The sequence below is a fragment of the Alosa alosa genome, chromosome 13 (assembly GCF_017589495.1).
Source record: "Alosa alosa isolate M-15738 ecotype Scorff River chromosome 13, AALO_Geno_1.1, whole genome shotgun sequence".
In the NCBI taxonomy this organism is placed as follows: Eukaryota; Metazoa; Chordata; class Actinopteri; order Clupeiformes; family Clupeidae; genus Alosa; species Alosa alosa.
Window position 1 is genome coordinate 8,986,958 of NC_063201.1, and position 19,482 is coordinate 9,006,439.

Consider the following 19,482-nt stretch of genomic DNA (forward strand, 5'->3'; position numbering starts at 1 on the left):
GTTTAGCTGCCTAGGTGAAAGGTTATATTTACGGAAAAAAATAAAACGTCTCTGTAAAGTATTTGTTGTCTTTTTTTGGTGGCGATGGATTCATAAAGTGGAATACTCTCCAGTTAAATTATTTTCTTTAGCTTTCGTTCCACTTTACTTGTTCTCACGTTGGGCTTGTACCTTTATTTTATGACACCACAAGTTGTCAGAGGATGACAGTGTATGGCAAGCCATTTTAACATATAACAGCTGCCCCTTCACATCATTGGATGTTCTTTCTGCCATTCAAATAGTCGCAGACTGCTCTGTCTCAAGTAGACTTCCTGAACATGTACAGACTGAGGTTTTCCAGTGAAGGATCGCGACTTTACCTCGTCGTGGGGGAACTGTAATGAGGTAATAGGTGTGAGTTTTCCATACTTTGTGTGCATGATTATTCAAGTAATTGTGGAATGTTTGTGTTAGCTTTGTGATCCACGCTCACGAGACTGGTGAAACATTAGACGCATTTAGCTAAAACGTTACTAAAAGAAGTAACTAACGTTAACGCTAGCTAATGCAGACAAGTCGCCCAGTTCAGTGAGTATTATTGCCACCAAGCTTTACAGAGTCATGGCAAAAGGCTAACAATGATATCTGTAACCTAGCTTGCTACAAAGCATTAAGCAGACAGGCTTTGACGATTGTTATGACTATGCAGTAACGTTAAGTATTAACCATCTGCCGTTATATGTTTTGCAGTTTCTCAATGTTGAGTTGTTAGCTGGGCAACCCTATTAGCCAGCTAGCTAATTGAAGAGGACTATCCAAACACCAATATGTCAGACAGTTAGAATTAATGTCTTAGCTGTAATGAGTAATGTTAATGCTACAATGCTGCCTCTGTTATGTTATCAACATAACACCTAGATGAAGGGAAAAGTTGCCAGTTGACTAACCAGTGAATGATCTCATCCTCTGCAACTGCGTTAGCCTCTGTCTTGCTTGATAACGATCAAAGGTAGCCCAATGGACTCGTTACACGAAACAACTTTGACAAGATTCTTAAAATATTCTAGTCTTTTGAGTAAAGCTTTAATGGGGGGGCATTAGTTAAAAGACTCCAGTCTTTCAAAAATCTTTCCCAAATCTTGTCAAAGTTGTTTGGTGTAACGAGGCCATAAGTGAAGTTACAGTACCTGTTTGATAACCATCTATTTACTTCATCTGTTTCTCTATTTCACTGATGGCTTTCGCGTCAATATAAGATAGTGTGCTCAATTGAATGTGTTTGTGGGATGTTGAAGATGTGATGGAAGATATACATGGTGTATAATAGTTTAGTAAACATTGCCAGTTGTCTGTGGGCTGCGTCCTGATGACTTCAGATTACTCAAACGTTTGAAGGTGTTAAGATTGAATAGACATTGTATCTTGTCAAGGCGTTGTCTAACGTTACGTTAAGATCGCGTTAGCCAGCTTTTATCTTTTTTTTTACACAGGTTAACCACCACCATTACTATGTTCATTGCCAGGCTGTCCAAAGGTGGTACACACGTTAAATGCGTTGTGTAACTGTATCATGTCAATGGATGAACGTTGAAGTATTGTTTTATCAGTTACTATACTGTAAGGATTTGGATATCAGTGCAATCACTGGCTAAAGTTTAAATGTACCTGCTCAGCTTGGTTTATGAATCATATCGGTAGTGACGTTAGTTAGCTACATGTTGCTCTAATGTTCTTTCTGTAATTTGTATTATCTTCAAATATGATAATCCTAACACATAGTTAAAACGTGATCATTTGAAGAAAACAATTTCAAATCATCATAGAGCGTGTTTGCAATTCGGACTTTGACAGTTCAGCGTGTACCCGCCTATTTGTTACAGTCTATGGTACCCGCCCAGTAATTCAAGGACACAAGTAGGTATACAGTCTATGGGTACAACCAGAGCCATATAAAGGTACCTCTTGGGTACCTCTGGGTACAACAATGGACACGCGAGCAAGGCGCACAGTTGTGGCAAAGATTCTATATTGTTGTGGTCTGTGTTTTTGGTGCGCGCGAGCCTGACAATTATGGTAAAGTATCACATTTTGTCTACGCCTCACATAAAGTATCAAAACGGCTCTTGTGGTCTTCAGAAATGCATTTGTTTTTTAGTGTAGGCTACGTTGGCTAGAGCACTTTGACATATGTTTTCCAATTCTTGATTTTTGGAATTTGGATCATGAAACCGGAAGGCAGTGCATCACGAACCGCTGTGTAGGCCTAGTCCTGTTACGTTTTATACAACTGTCACATTGTTCTTCGACACATGCTGTACGGAATGACCAGCAGCCTGGCATATCCTAGGCTACTCAGTGGAGAGTGGCCGATTTCCTCCCTTAATTCATGTGTCTCTCTGGTAGCCTACTTGAAGTCTCTCTCTCTCTCTCTCTCTCTCTCTCTCTCTCTCTCTCATTAAGCCAGTCGCGGAGTACAAGTTGTGAAATAGATTAGGTCGGAAATTTGGCCGGCATCCATCACCCTGGCTGTGGCCTGCCCAGAACGACTCTTCCAAGCGTAATCGCTATATTTGACAATAATCGGATGGCGTCATTACGGACGGATGTTAGACTGGTGTGATTTTGAGTCTGTCGTTGTCTCGTGAACTCTACGTCCAGATTGATGGGTGATGATGCGCTTGGTCAGCCGCAGTGAATCATTGCCACAGTGTTTTTGACGTGTGATCATTTTTCACTTCTCCCTGCGTGTTTCTCTACTTCACCTTTCTCCGGGAAGAGAAACCAATGGCACAATGACTTATTTATCTATTAGTGAACACGGGGTTATAGGTCTACAGCAGGGGGTGGGGATAGGGTTTGGTGTGGATACCCTAATAGGCCTACTTTTGAAATTTGCTATAAAGATCAATGAGAAAATTAAACTGAGCGACATTTGGTGTGCTTTACAGAGTGTAAGATGTAGCATTCTTCTGACGTTTTGCCTGTCTATTTTCCTTTGTCCTATAGACACCTGTTTTGGAATGGACCTAAACCGTGACACAGGGGGAATTTACATAAACAGAACACCATGACATAAAAGAAAGCGACATGGACAAAACTGACTTTTACACCTTTTGTGTAAACATTTTTAATGCCTGTTTTTAGCTGTGAACCAGCCAACACTGAGGAAAAAACATTTATTCTTTCATGGATTACAAAGGCTGGAATTTGTGGCATTTTTCCATTGGATGAACTTCCATCCCACCTGCGCCTCAGCAAGTCCGAGACAGGAAGTCAAAGTCTTATCCAGCCACCTCACTTCCTCACTTCCCCGCAGCTCCCCCCAGCTTGGCATGCCTTCAGTTCCGGCATCTCTCAGAACAACACAGTTTAGGCCGAGGAGGCAGTAGCCCTCTCCCTAGTCCAGTTGGGCGTTTGTGGACTTGGTTTTCCTCATTCCTGCTGTTGGTGCTCTGTGTGTCAGTTGTTTAAAAGTAATTCAGCTGACCTCTGGATGACTAGCTATTTGATGTTCATCTCTCTGACCTCATGACCTTGATGACGCCATCTGTGGCTGCCTGGCCTGTGTTGCACTACAAAGCTGTTGCCAGTATTACACTGATCAGATATTTTGCAAATAATTTGCTTCCTTTGGTGTACTGCAACAAACATTTTTGAGTCCACTTTTAAAACTTTAATGTTTGATGTTTTAATGATTTTTGTTTAAATATATACATATTTGTATGTATATGAATTTGCCATCCATTATCAGACAATTGATGAAGAGCAATCTCAGTCTTCAAAAGCACTTTAGTAATTATTATTTAGTTGGATGTATTTGTTGTTAGAACTGTATAACTGCTGTGTTATGAACTTTAAAAACTGACGGTGTTCCAAGCCGGAACAACATTTAAAGGAGAAGCATTTTAAAATTCAGGTTTTGAACTGTGCATTTAACAGAGGATAAGGAAACTGCCGTTCCAAAGAGAAAACGTAAATTTGGATTTTGAAAAAAAGTCAAGTCTTTTGGGATTTAACAAAGAACATCTGCAGTAAACTGAAGATTGTGACCCAGATTAAACATCCATAGAATACCTATTTATAAACAAAGCACTCAGAACAAACAGCAACATATAATACACATCTATAATTTAACCAAGAACTTTCACCCTGGAAGCAGTTTGCACACTGCCCAGATTGCTCCGGAACCTCCCATGACCAGCCAGCTGCATGCCAGACCCACCTCCCTGTCTCAGAACTTTGCACAGGTAACTCCTCGCGTTCCAGTTGCCCTAGGCAGCCTTCTGCCGCAGTGAGGATGCGCTCCCCAGAGCCACAGGTCCCGTCCCCGTCCGAAGCCCTGCTCCATGGCCAGTTTGATGGTTGGAGCACAGGTGGCACTGGAGGTGGTGGTAGTGGAGGAGGAGGAGGTGGCAACGGGGGCAATAACAGCTGTCCCAATAGCCCAGGGGGGCCGGCGTCTCTACAGGCCAGCAGCCCGGCGGCCAGCTACGCCCTGACGCTCACGCACACACACATCCACGTGCAGCGGCTCTCGCCGCGGCCGGGCAAGGAGGCGCGGCTGCTCCTGCCCCTGGTGGAGCTGGCGGGGTGCAGTTGCCCCCGCGCCCCGGCTCCGCCGCTCCTGGTGCTCTACTGGTACCCGCCGGGCCGCCGCAGGAAGGGCGTGTCCCGGCGCAGGCAGGTAAGGGCGTACCTGGCCGAGAGCCGAGCCGAGGCCGAGAAGTGGTACGCCGCCGTCCAGTGCCTGCTGAGAGGAGTCGTCGTCAGTGCCACCACAGGTGGGTTTATCTCTGTGTCTGTGTTTCTGTATCATGGAGGTGGGCAGTATTACAAAAGACCAGAGGTGTGTTCAAATTTGCAAACACAGGCAAAACTTAACACTTTTCCGAGTTGTCTTTGAACGTTTGAGGAGGTAGTTCTCATCTAACATGCAGGCAGCTGAACGGAGGGTTACCATTGAGATGGAATGTTTACATGGAATGTTTAAGTTAGGGATGCACCGATATAGATACAGACTTTGATACTAAATAAATATGAATTCCACACCATTGTAAATATCATACAGTGAATTACAAATGCTACTGAGTCAGAATATCTCATGCAATTTCATGCCGTCGGCTACAACAGGAATTGATCGCCCCCTCTAGAGATCTGATTTTGGGTTATGTTTCGACAGCAGTGGAGTGTCAGTATGAATGTTTACACTATCGACAGCTGTGCTGGCCAACATGATATCTTTATGATTAAGTTGCTGTTTGTGTGGCCACATGTGTTTATACAGAACTAGGATTTTGACTGTTTCTAACTGTGTGTGTGTAAAGTTTGGGGATACAGCCAGATCCACAGCTGTGTTGGATGAAGTGAGATTACTGTGACTAGTGCTTCACTCTGTGTTTTAAGTGTGTTTGTGTGTGTGTGTGTGTGTGCGCAGGAATGTTCGGAGCTTAACCCCAAATGCCCTTATGAACATTGTAATCCTGAATTTTTGTGTGTGGGAAAGTAATCAGGTAACCAAACTAGGTGTGTTGAACAGCAAGCACTCTCTACTTACAGTACACGCAAGAGCATTTGTAAGGTCCAGTGTCCAGTAGGAATTTATATTGTGGTGGAATTCAGTCAAAACATGGCGGCTCTGGATCTGTCTGAGGTCTTTAGCAGCTGGGCCGCTGACGGGCCGTGTTTAAGTTTATGTACTTCTAGCACTCAGTGTCCCACGAGCAGACGTGTGGCCACTGTGTAGATGCTGTGCCCCTGTCCCTGCTGTGTGAAGCAGTCCAGTTGGCTGGTCAGGACCAGAGGACGCACGAGTTACATTACACGGCATTCACGAGCTTTTTGAAGTCATTTAATGAGACACACTCACAGTCATACTGTTCTCAAACACACACACACACACACACTTACATTCTGCTCTAGGAGCTCTTGAAAAGATCTCAACATTGGAGCTGAAGGGACGGAAATCCTACTGTATCTTGGAAAAGAATCTGTGTAAAAGTGTGTGTGTGTGTGTGTGTGTGTGTGTGTGTGTGTGTGTGTGTGTGTGTGTGTGTGCGCCTATGAGTTTGTTGGAATTTCTGAAGTATCTCTTGTCTGTCTGTCTAATGGTGCATTTCCTTTGCTTTCTTTCTCTTTCTCCTTATCTGGTGTCTCCACACTCTTGCATACACACACGCACACATACACTCATATACACATACACACACTCCCACACAACCCCAATCTGTATCAGCGCTGTGTCAGACACGACTGGCAGAGAGAGGGTGGGTCCACCATACGCCACATGGCACGGCCCGGCCACTACCCCCCTTTCTTCCTTCCTCGCTCTGTGCTTTAGTGACATCAGACTGTGTGATATCTTCAGCGCTCTGTGCTTTAGTGACATTAGACTGTGTGATATCTTCAGCGCTCTGTGCTTTAGTGACATTAGACTGTGTGATATCTTCAGCGCTCTGTGCTTTAGTGACATTAGACTGTGTGATTATCTGCATTGTAGCGACTCAATGCCTCCTGCTCTTTGGTTAGGACTTAGAGAAGTAAAACCCAAACGCGTGTGTAGATAGTTGCACGTGAGGGTTGTTGTTTGATGTGGGGTTATTAATGTGAATGTTGTGTGTGTGTGTGTGCTGATGTGCGAGTGTGCGTGTTGGAGAGAGAGGAGGGTGGGGAGCATTGTGTGACTGGGTTATGGTATGGCCTCCTTGGCGTGTCTGCTTGTGTGATTGTGATTGTTTGCTGTGATTGTGATTGTTTGCTGTGATTGTGTGTGTATGTGTGTCATGCTCTAGATTTGGACCTACACTCATAAATCATCTCAGAGTAGCCTTTTCAGATCTGGCTAGATCCCGATCAGAAGGCTGGGGAAGAGATGTTATAGCCTACTAATCAGCTCTCAGATGCTTTATCTGTGTGAGGCCAAAGATTTACCGATAGAGTTAGTAAACTACAGGCTTCCAGTGTGCTGGTTATACGCTGTACAATCCTGCTCGAGTCCACAATGCTATTCTTCGTCCCAATCCTAAACTAGCGTTGCTAATATGTTGTTTACGTTAAATGTTTATGTTGTGTGTGTGTGTGTGTGTGTATATGTACAGGTATGTTTAAGACTATATTAAAGGTGCTCTAAGCGATGTTATGCGGTTTCTAAGGTAAAACATTTTTTGTCACATACAGCAAACATCTCCTCACCATCCGCTAGCTGCCTGTGCCCTGAATACAGTGTAAAAAAACGTGGTCTCTGTAGACAGCGCAGGCTCCAAAAACTGCAACAAAAACAGCCTGGTGCAGCCTGGACCATAAAACATAACAAACTGTTCCATCCAATCACCGATGAGATACGCGTTCATGTCAGTTTCAATTGCATGGGAGGCAGGGAGGGGAGGGAGGGGCGAGCTACATAGATTGCTGTTTTGTTTGAATTGATCTTACCCAACCATGCTTAGAGAACCTTTAATCATGTCTCCTAGAAGAATGTGATGTTATGTTGTTACGTCAATTATCAAATTTGCAATCATCTAATTTGTGTTTTGCGTTTCACATTCTCACAGTATTGTTGTGTTTTTTTCTGCTCCAGAATTTAGCAAAAGCCTGTTGCCCCGCCCTCGTCGCCTGCTGCTGTTGGTCAATCCTTTCAGTGGGCGGGGCCAGGCCATGCAGTGGTGTCAAACACACATCCTGCCAATGATCAGAGAGGCCAACATCAGCTACAACCTCATACAGACAGGTGCAACACATTTTACTGTTCTCAGTAGTACATTTGTACACCAGTAATAGTTCCAGGAACAGTGTATATAACTACCCTGACCATACCTCATGTAGGGCATGCAAATTTCACTGTCCCCAGTACATTTAGACATCAGTAACAGTTCCAGGAGGTGCATATATAACTAAGTACCTAAATCATAATTTCTCATACATGACCAATGTTTGGAATAATGCCGTTTAAAAGAACGACGTTATTTTTTCCCTAACGGGGTAATCTAACTAATTACTTTTCCTGTCGTTACAAGCGCCGTTAACGTTACTGGGCGTTAAATGCGGTCGCGTTACTATGCATTGATTGAATAAACTGTGTAATCCGAAGCACCCTGGCTCACAGCTAGTGAGGAGGTGGGTTAATAGCGACATAGCGATTATGATTGGCTAAGGCAGAGTCATGTTTCCGCGATAGCCAATCAGAGCCAGTGTTTTTACACACTTGCCAGCACCGCGTGCCACACACACACAACAGCTAAAATAGAGATTCAATTGAAACAGCAGAGGGTCAGGAGCAATCCGAAAAGTTGCCATTTTCAAGGTGGAGATATAAGCACTACTTCAAATTCATCAAGGCAAAAGCGTGCATGTAATGTATGCGTTATGTCCAGGAGCGAACTTTGTCGACATCCGTTGTAAGCAACTCTAATTTAATGAAGCATCTCACACACGCATCTAAAGCTAGTGGCCAAAAACACCGATACCTCCACCACAGATGATAGCTCGCCATCCACTAGCAAAGAAGGACTCAGAGCAAAGTCCTCCAAGCAGCAAAAGCTAGATCTTTCTGCCTCACAACAAAAACCTATGACACAGGCTGAAGTCAATCGTAGGTCTGTCGATGTGCAATATCTTGAATTTCCCCTTGGGGATCAATAAAGTATTTATCTATCTAATAAATATCGAAAGTTATGTAGCCTACAAACACCTGTCTGTTCTACTCATTTCAACTGGCTGCTCATAACTGCTCAAAAAATCCAAATTCTTTGACATATAGCAACTTTTTTTTTTAACAGTAACGCAAATAGTTACTTTCCCTGGTAACGAGTTACTCTTATCATAGAGTAATTCAGTTACTAACTCAGTTACTTTTTGGAACAAGTAGTGAGTAACTATAACTAATTACTTTTTTAAAGTAACGTTCCCAACACTGTACATGACATTCAGCATGCATCACTAAACCCATACATAGCCACCACCCCAAGTATCTATACATCAACAGCATTGTCATTCAGGATAACGATAATAAATACTTGTGTGCACATCAGTTATACCATCATGATACTGATCCATATAAAACATGTCTTCAATTAGCTAGCTTGCGCAACCTTTAGGGTACCAAATGGAGCATGTTACTGAATACAGCTGGCTTGTGTAGGCATGATGTAATTGCTCTAATGTTAGTTCACTGTCAGTGTCATGTGTCACATGCCAACAAGTCAACACAGAAAATTGTCTTATTTAACTCTCTGCTTAAAGATGGTTGTGTGTGTGTGTGTGTGTGTGTGTGTGTGTGTGTGTGTGTGTGTGTGTGTGTGTGTGTGTGTGTGTGTGTGTGATGGGGTTTGCTGTATCACAGAGCGCCAGAACCACGCACGAGAGCTCATCAGGGAGATTTCCCTGCAGGAGTGGGACGGTATCATCATAGTGTCCGGTGATGGACTCCTTCATGAGGTGTGTGACTATGCCCAATCACATTTTATATATGAGGCGGGGGGTGTCGGGGGACGGGGCTTTGGGGGGCAGGTAGGACAGACAGCCTTTGTAGGAGAGCAGACTTTTTTTGGGGAGGGGGGTGGCTTTTATGCCTTTAATCTGATAGGCCAGTGAAGATGGTGTCAGGAAGCAGGTGGAGCACAGATGGGGTGGGGCTGGGAAATGACCAATAGGCATGTGGACCCGAATGTGGTATGGGCCCTGTAGCAAGTTGCGCCATAGACCTCCTCCCAATCACATTGGAACCTCCTGCCAATATGATCACTGTCATGTTTTAAACTAGCCTCATAAATGCTTCAACACTAGCCCTGCCAATGCATTCTTTGTCACATTTTAACCTAGTCTCACAAATTCTTCGCCACTAGCCCTGCCTGCTGGAAATTTATATCTTTGCCATGATTTCAAACTAACCTCCCAAATGCAACAACACTAGCTCTGCCATGTGGTGGAGAGTTTACCCTACCCTACCCTACCCTACTCTACCCCTGAAAATCAGCAGCCTAGCGTAGCCATGGCTAATGCTACACCCCTGAAGGTTGTCTGATTTGTTCTGCATTGTTTCCCTCAAGACTCAAATAGTTTCACATCCATAGGGGCTTAAGCGCACATCTGTTGAGCACATACAGCTGAATAGACAGTGGATAGACCCACAGTGTTATTTGTATCTATAACTCAGTAATTACACAGGCTTAATACTGTCCTATTTTAGCCTGCCATCCGTAATGCTATGAAACATTACTGCATGCTCATGGCATGGCATACTCTACGGTAGATACTCTCAAGTAGATCTCAAGTGTACTTCACTCTTGAGTACTTCACTAGTCAGCTGCCCTTTCTGCACGCTCATCATTTGACTGCCTGTTACTAATGCTGAGTTTAATCTGACGTTGTGTAATATGGCTGGGGACGTGATGGACAGTTTCTGCTTGTACTTTAACCTTGGCCGATGATGCTTAGTCAGGGAACCACAAGCCAAAAGCAGAGATGGAATTTCTTTGCAAGACTTATGTCATGCATTTTATTTATTATTGATCCGATAGGTGATAAATGGTCTCATGGAAAGACCAGACTGGGAGATGGCCATAAAGACTCCAGTGGGAATTCTACCATGCGGGTCTGGGAATGCCCTAGCTGGATCCGTAAACCACTATGCGGGGTAAGACACCGGGATGAGCCCTCCTGCTTCTCTGACCAGGCCTCCCCTGTTATCTACTGTCTTGCAAGAGCAATGTTATCACAGAACTTTGACCCAAGAACAAATCATGGACAATCTTTAAACTCTGCCCTTTTTGATAGATAACATTTTTTTCTTCTCTCTATTTCTCTCTCTCTCTCTCTCTCTCTCTCTCTCAGGTATGACATGTGCCTTCGAGAGCCCCTTCTCCTGAACTGCTGCTTCTTGCTCTGCCGAGGCGGGGTGAGACCCATGGACCTGGTCTCCGTGACGACCAGTCCCATTTCCTCCTCCTCCTCCAATCAGAATGGGCGGCCGGCCGCCCCCAGACGCCTCTTCTCCTTCCTGTCCGTGGCGTGGGGCTTCGTGTCGGACGTGGACATTGAGAGCGAGCGGTACCGGGGCCTGGGCTCGGCCCGCTTCACGCTAGGCACGCTGGTTCGGTTGGCGTCTCTGCGCTCCTACAAAGGCCGTCTGTCCTACCTGCCCCCCAACGCTGTCGCCCCGTCCCCTGACACCACCACCACCACCCCGCCTCAGAGGCGCCCTCTGTCCCGCAGCATCACAGAGGGCCTGGAGAGCTTCTGCCGCACCCCCATCCACCGCACCATCTCCGACATGGGCCTCAGTGAACAGAGAAGCCTGCGCAAGGGAGATGGGGAGCGGGAGAGAGAGCGGGAGAAAGAGAGGGAGGAGAGAGAGAGGGAGCGAGAGAGGAGGAGGGAGAGGGCGAGAGGGGTCAAGGTGGTCCGCGCCAGCAGCCTGGCGGAGGACAGGGAAAGGGAGCTGGAGGCGGAGGGGAGGTTGGGGACGACCGAGAGGTTGGAAGGGAACGAGGAAGAGAGGGAGGAGGACATGGAGGATCGAGGGAGCGAGAACGACAGCAGAAGTAGCAGAGAGGAGGGCAGGAGCGAGGGACAGAGAGAGGGAGGTGGAGGGGTGGATGGGGAGGAGGGGGTGATGGAGGCGAGAGAGGTGAGTGAGGGCTACGGACTGGTGATGGGCCGCGAGGCGCAGGAATGCCCCGACGGTGACCTGGACTCCGAGGAGCCGCCCGAGCCGCGAACGGCCGTCCGCAAGAACTCGGCGCCGTCCAGCCAGATCGCCAAAGCCTTCTTCAGCCAGCCAATCAGTGCCAGCGCTGACTCGGACACTGAGATGGAGCCGGCGGCGTACGGCCAGCAGGACGAGGACGCCAACGGCACGTACTTCCAGCGCGAGGCCTTCCCGCCGCTGGACACGCGCGAGCGCTCGCTGACCATCTCCTCGCCGTTCCGCCACTCACCCTTCTCCTACAAGCCCAAAGCGCTGGACCTGAACCAGAACTCGGCTCGGCCGCGGCCGCTCTCGCTGCTGCACCACCACTCGCACTCCAACTCGCTCCCGCCCAAGCTGCCCTCGCTGTCGCTATCGCTGTCCCCCACGCCGCCCTCCTCGCCCAGCTGCGCCTCGCCCCACGCCTCCTCCTACCTGGCCCCGCGGCCCAACACCCCCGGCTCCTCCTCCCCCTCCCCCTTGCTGCACTCCCCCTCCCCTTCCTTCAGCTTTGACATTGCCGAGCCCGCGGGGCCCCTGAAGAACCGTCCAAACGTGTGCGGCCCCTACATCCCGCCCCGCGACGACCTCCTGCCCCCCCTAGACCAGCCGCTGCCCACGCGCGACTGGGTGACCATCGAGGGGGACTTTGTGCTGGTGCTGGCCATCTACCAGTCGCACCTGGGCGCGGACCTGCATGCGGCGCCGAACGCCCGTTTCGACGACGGCCTGATCCACCTGACGTTTGTGCGGGCGGGCATCTCGCGTGCCACGCTGCTGCGCCTCTTCCTGGCGATGGAGAGGGGCGCGCACCTTTCCCTGAGCTCACCGTACGTGAGCCACGTGACTGCCAAGGCCTTCCGTCTGCAGCCCCTCTCATCCAGGGGCACCCTCACTGTGGACGGGGAGCTGGTGCCCTATGGACCCCTGCAGGCCCAGGTGTGTGTGTGTGTGTGTGTGTGTGTGTGTGTGTGTGTGTTTATGTTTATGGAGGGACGCTAGGGGCTTGTGACCCTAGGGGCTTGTGTGTAAATGTGAAACCACTTAAGCTTTTGGTGTGTTTTACATTTTGTTATTCAGGATTGAGTCCACATATGCTTTTTGGGACTATAATTATAATCTGTGACTTTGTGGGGTTCACAGTGAGTAAAATGGTCCAGTGCTGTCTTCTCTGTGATGTCTAACCAGCCTGTTGTCCCTCCTCTGTCCAGGTTCATCCCTCCATGGCCCGACTCATTGTGGGAGACTCAGGAGTCCGAATCACCAGGTTCTGAGCAGCGTGTAGGGATTTGGGTCCGTGTTGACCCCCTTCATGTCTGTGTCTCTCCTTCCCACTCTCTGTGGATTACATCACTTCAGATTTAGAAAGAAGGAAATCTGAAAAAAAAAAAAAATAGAAATAGCCCGCCACTGGAATACTGGCTCTTTCTGGGATTTACTAAAAGGGATGGCCTAATCGGCCTGCACAGGAGCGGATTAATAGCGAACTGTGAGCCGTTACATAGCTGCTGGATTACACCAGGATTACCCTCTACCATCGACTGACGCATGAAAAACACAAATCCCCATGGGGGGAGAACAAAACTGAGATATAAACAAGTGTGGCAACAAAAAGAAACAGAATGGCTGAATGTCTGCATCCTAGTGTGTACACTCATGCATACCATGCACTACCAGACCCTGCCTTATTCAGAGAAAGGAAATCAAAACAAAGGTTGAAAAGATCTCCCACTGTTCTAGAACCACCTCAAGGGAAGCCACACCCTCACGCACAGGACCCCCCCGTCCACCTCAGTCCACCCCGGTCTCATACCGTGCATTGTGTAATGCCCGTCCGTGCAATGCCTTATCCAGCTCAGAATCTGAACATGCAATCTCACCCCCACCATCCCCCCTGTTAATACACCTCCTCCCATCAAACTCTTGAAGACCTCTCACCCTTGAAGAAACTGTCTGAAGGATATGGATCATCCATCCACATCTGTAGGATTGATTACTCTGTATTCATTCCCTCAGGCAATGGACAAAAACAATAAAAACACTTAACCTTTCTCACTAAATAACAGACAGACGCAAGCTCACAGCCAAACTGACACAGTTGTAGGATTAACTTGAAATCTGTTTGTATGACTCCATCTAAATGTATTTTTTTATGTTTGTCCGTGCATCTTATGGAAAGAAATAATGTTCGGCAGAGAGGAGGCTGTTAAATGTTAATTGTTCAGTCTGTAAGTTGCATTTGCCTGCATTTGCAAAGCATGTATGATGAGGAAGACAATGATGAAGCGGACAGATGCGAGTCTGCTGGGTGCTTTAGAGATTGCGGTCTCCGCCATGGTGGTTGGATGACATAATCTTCCTCCCTGTCCTGATGCTAATTTGCCCTCTGCACGTTCTCAAAAGGATGGAGGATTGCTTGGTCAGAGATGTTTGATTCTTATTTGTTTGAAAAAAAGAAAAAAAAGACCTTTGAGATCACATGAGAAAATAGTCCATAGAACTGTAAACAATATATTTTTTATTTTTTCTAAGCCTTTGTTAGCATTTCCTCAGCAGCCTGATATTGTGTGGAAGTCTGTTCTTTTGTGTAATTGAGCTCAGTGCTTTGCTCAAGAACAGAACAGCCCTTGAATGGTCACTGCGGATCATGACGCGCAGTCTTCTTCACAGCTGATAGGCCAGTCACGTTAGGTCTATGAAAGAAACAATCTCTATAGGATACATTAGGACACTAATATGACTGACATACGTTTTGCTTGTAAAAGGCAGGTCTGTAGTTTCATATTTTCAGAGGGAACATTTGAAGTTTGTTTAATGTATTTTGTACATTTCTGAATGGACCATCTGATGACACATACATTAATTATTCCGAAATGGGGGGTTCCGTCCCTGAGTTCATTTGAAATGTTTGTTTTTTTCTAAATCTGCTTCAATCTAGTCATCATTTTTTATCTTAATTTTCTGTTTTGGCATGTAATAACTTAAAGAACTTTTTATCAGTGGTCAGTTTAGCCTATGCACTTTTAAGTTCTATGTCTCTGCTGGAAAAAAAGAGAAAATGTCAAATTTCCACAGGAGCATCTCTGTGGATATGTCCGTATGCTTTTCTTTGTTTTCTGTCTGTTTTCTGTCTTTTCAGTCAGATAATATTCAGCAAATGTTGCCAGTAGCAAATAGAACTTGGGCTTGATGAATTTTGTACATCATGGTTGAGTCCATGTCCAAACTATTTCTGCCAGTAGGTCCATGAATCTTAGCTCCGTTTGCTCTTAAACGTGTGTGACTAGTTTGTATCAGCTGGCCAGTGGATTGACTGTAGCTGGGTTGAATGTTGGACCATCTATTTTAGAGCAATTTAATGAGAACAATATCAGGCTCACATGCCAGTGAAGATGTCTTTGTTAATAGTTGATTATATGATGCCTGTAATAAAAAGTGTAATTATTACTAAAATATGATATAAATAAATATATAATGTACAGTACATAGTTATATGGTTTCAAATGTTTCTCTTCATTGAGAATAAATTTAACTGGAAGATTTGTCTAGTCTCACAGTCCTGTCCCACAGCTTGACATTAATGGACTTGAAAAGATTTGCATAAGTTTATATCGAAAGTTAGATCAAATTTATCGGTAATTGTTGCATTAAAAATGACCATGCATCCTCCATGAAAGGATAAACACTGTTGCTGTCCAGCATTTCTAGAATTGGTCATGACCACGGATTTTGGCCCTTGCCTGAATGGTGGCTCTATGGGATTCTAGCCTTGGGTTTTGAGGCTATTTCAATTTTTATGGCGCTATTTTGGAATACCACTTAAGTATACAAAATTATTCAGAAATAACTTGACTATTCATTCAGTGTATAGTCCATGAGTGGGGGAGTGTTGATATACATGAAGCACAAACAAAAAAGATGGTAGGCCTATGTAGACTACATGATGCAGACAAGTTAGCTTCATGGACAAAAAATGGGTAGAGCCAGCCTCCAAAGTGACAAAGTAGTGATCAGCTGTATGTGGAAGGGTAAACGAGGAAGTTTGAGTAGACCTTCCTTTTCCTTTCCCAAACTCCTCCGTTTGTCCTCTCCTTAACTGATCTGCCACTGAAACTCGTGTGCTATCTCACTCTCTCTGTGCCCTCCCCTTCTCCTAGCCTAATATCTTATTTTTTTTCTCCTGTTAGCTTCCTGTCCACGCCATCCTCCAGGATCTCTGCTGTCCTTCAGATATCTACTCGTCTCTCCCTTATCCAATCCCTTATCCCTCTGGTTGTGCCTCTTGTTTTCACCGCGCACCCCCCTCTGTTCTGAGGTGGTCCCCAGATAGACAAAGGCTGTGTCTCAAACCACATACTTCCTTCAGTAGCTATTGCTAGTGTGCGCTGAGCGCTTATTTGCGTTGTGCCCACTCTCCTCGTTAGTGTTTGTGATTAGTGTTGTCCCAATATATGCACACTTAAACTAAGTATTTGAAGTGTGCAAGTAGGTGGTTTGAGATACAGCCAAAGTGCCTGAAATGTATCAATTTCTTTCTATTTATGGTATGCTTGTGCAATTTTAGATTAGATTAGATTAGATTCAACTTTATTTTCATCGTGCAGAGTACAAGTATGAAGACAACGAAATGCAGTTTTCGTCTAACCAGAAGTAGGGTTGCAAAATTACGGGAATTTTCAAAGTTGGAAACTTTCCATGGTGATTAACGGTAATATATACGGGAATTAATGGGAAATATAGCCGCAAGCGGCAATGGCGGGCCTGAGCACCTGCGGGCCGCAACCCGTGACATGTCGGAATCCAACAAAGCACCGACGTGGTGCGTTTGTGAAATATACATATTTGATGCGTGTGCTATTTGCTTTTGTATTTTATTTTCTGCCACATTTACTCGCTTGGCCAGGTGGGGGCGTAATGCAAGGCAGGCCCATTTGGTGTCATCATAATCATAATATATTAACCTGAGAAATTTCAGACCATTCATTTTCAGCAAAGAACATTTCTGATACACTTTTTGGCCAGATGGTGGTGCTATGTTAGGCATTGAAATTACACATGTGAATATCATCACAATAATGATATCCAAAATGTTTGTAAACTTTCAGATCAATCACTTAAGGCATTGTCCATTTCTGGCACATTTCCTGCTTGACCAGGTGGTGGCGCTATGCCAGGCAGGCCCATTGGGTGTCTGGATATCATCATAATCATAATATCTATTAACCTGAAAAGTTTCAGACCATTTATTCAAAGCATAGAGCATTTCTGGCACATTTCCTGCTTGGCCAGATGGTGGCGCTATGCTAGGCCTGTGAATTACGCATGTGAATATTCTCACAATAATGATATCCAATATTTTATAACGTTTCAGATCAATCACTTAAAGCATTTTCCATTTCTGGCACATTTCCTGCTTGGCCAGGTGGTGGCGCTATGCCAGGCAGGCCCATTGGGTGTCTGGATATCATCATAATCATGATATCTATTAACCTGAGAAGTTTCAGACCATTTATTCAATGCACTGTGATTTATGACACATTTCCTGTGTATGTGGTGAGAGCTTAAAATCATATCAAATATATTACAACATTCAAAAATCCCTTCACAATTTAACATCAGCGACATCTTGGCATAATGTTTGCCAAATTTCACATGAATCTGACAAACCGTCTAGGAGGAGTATGTTCAAATTGATCATGTGAAATCAGCATAATTGTCATTCTTTCTGTTGCCAGTTGGTGGCGCTATGCCAAACATGCATTATGGGCATGTGAATATTATCATTAACATGGTCTTCAATGACCTGTGAAATTTAAAACATTTCAAGCCATGCATGGTGAATTATGACACATTTATTGTTTATGTGGAAGGGCATTAAAATTAATAATTTCGCCATTTCGTCAAATTACAACATATCAAAAAAAGGCTTCACAATGTATAATCAGGAACATCTCGGTGTCATGTATACCAACTTTGACATGAATCGGATCAACCGTCTAGGAGGAGTACGTTAAAATTGATCATGTCCACAACACACAAAATCTCAATTACCTCACTTCCTGTGGGCGTGGCTAATGGCATGTTAATACAAAAGTTGTTTGTTTTTGGGAGTTACATACACCCACCAAATTTGGTGTGTGTATCTAAAACTATATGCCAACCATAAGTCACAGTGACATAAGGGGGCGCTATGGAGTTCCTGGGCAATGCCCGGTGCCAAGCTTTTATCCCTGTCTATTCACTGTATCACTTGATGTGTGTGCCAAATTTCATGCGTTTTCACCCATGGGAAGAACCTCTTTTGGCATCACAATTCATCACATTTTAGTCCGCACAAAATCCCAAATACCTCACTTCCTGTTGGGCGTGGCTAATGCATTGTACATACGAAAGTTGTTCATCTTGGGGAGATACACACACCTACCAAATTTGGTGTGTCTAGCTGAAAGTATGTGCCAACCACTGGATCAATCACCTAAGGGGGCGCTACTGAGTCCCTGGGCCACGCCCGGGGCCAAGCCTTTATGCCTGTGTAGTCATTGTGATACCAGATGTGTGTGCCAAATTCCAAGACTTTTCATCCATGCTAACCACCTCAAAAATAGCAAAAAGGTGAACAAATAATAATAATAATAATAATAATAATCCTTTCAAAAACAATAGGGCTTCGTAATGGGAATGGGTAATGGGACGATTAATCTGTCTGATTAAGCTTGACAACTTATATACAACTAACATAATCTATAAGGTTTGGTTGGGGTGGTATGTTTTTTTGGGGTGGTCATTTTTTACTTGTTTTACCATTTTCTGGGATTCTAACTGAACAAACTGATAGTCAGTTAATGTTCCAACCAATCGGATTTTGTTGTTGAGTGGTGTGGTGTATCTTGGGCAGTTCAATGGTTTCAGTGTTGCTAGCTTTGCACGCTAGTAAACCATAGGCAGAGAATGGGATTTCCACTCTAGCTTTGTATGCTAAGCTAAGCGAAAATATGAACAAACCAATCATATTGGTTATTATGAAACAAAATGTTAATGTTTGTATATGAAAAAGTAGGAATTACCAAAAATTCCCAGTTAATTCCCATTAATTCCCATAATTTCCTTTAATTCCATGAAAGTTTCCAATTTGGAACATTTCCAAAATTCTGCAGCTTAACTTCCCATGGAAAGTTTCCAGTAAGTTTCTGGAAAATTACCAGAAATGTTCCGCCCCTTTGCAACCCTAACCTGAAGTGCAAAAAAGCAGAAAAGTGAAATGTGATATAGCCTACAAAGTATAGACAGGTAGTGCATAGACAGGACAACATATAGTGCAGTGTAGACAGTATACAGTTGGTTTACAGTATATAAATTAAATATAAATATGTGCAGTGTATTAGCAGTAACCTTATAACAGTAGAATAAATATGCTTAGTGGGTTGGTTGTTGGTTGGGGAGTGGGGTGAACAGTCTGTGGTTGGGGTGAGAACATCTTTGATGATGCTGTGCGCCTTACGTAAGCATCGCTTGCCCTGGATGGCCTCAATGGAGGGGAGTTAGGAACCGTTGATGTGTTGGGCAGTTTTCACCACCCTCTGCAGTGCTTTTCAGTCGGAGGCAGAGCAGTTGCCATACCATAGCCTACTGTGACACAATTGGTGAAGATGCTCTCGATGGTGCAGCGGTACAAGTTCACCAGGATCTAAGGAGACAGGTGGACCTTCTTTGGTCTCCTCAGGAAGAAGAGACGCTAGTGAGCCTTCTTGATCAGGGTAGGTGTTGAGGGTCCAAGAGAGGTCCTCAGAGATGTGGCCCCCCAGAAGCTGGTGACACGCTCC

At 45.0% G+C, this 19,482-nt stretch overlaps 1 protein-coding gene across 1 annotated transcript; it reads left to right on the forward strand.

Annotated features, from left to right (window-relative positions):
• The first annotated feature begins 103 nt into the window (after window positions 1–103).
• Window positions 104–15,200, forward strand: sphk2 (sphingosine kinase 2). Its single transcript, XM_048260973.1, has 7 exons — window positions 104–387; window positions 2,989–4,763; window positions 7,556–7,705; window positions 9,317–9,411; window positions 10,494–10,609; window positions 10,807–12,601; window positions 12,874–15,200. The coding sequence occupies exons 2-7, from the start codon at window positions 4,280–4,282 to the stop codon at window positions 12,934–12,936; spliced, it is 2,703 nt and encodes a 900-aa protein (XP_048116930.1). The 5' UTR covers window positions 104–387; window positions 2,989–4,279; the 3' UTR covers window positions 12,937–15,200.
• Window positions 15,201–19,482: the final 4,282 nt, after the last annotated feature.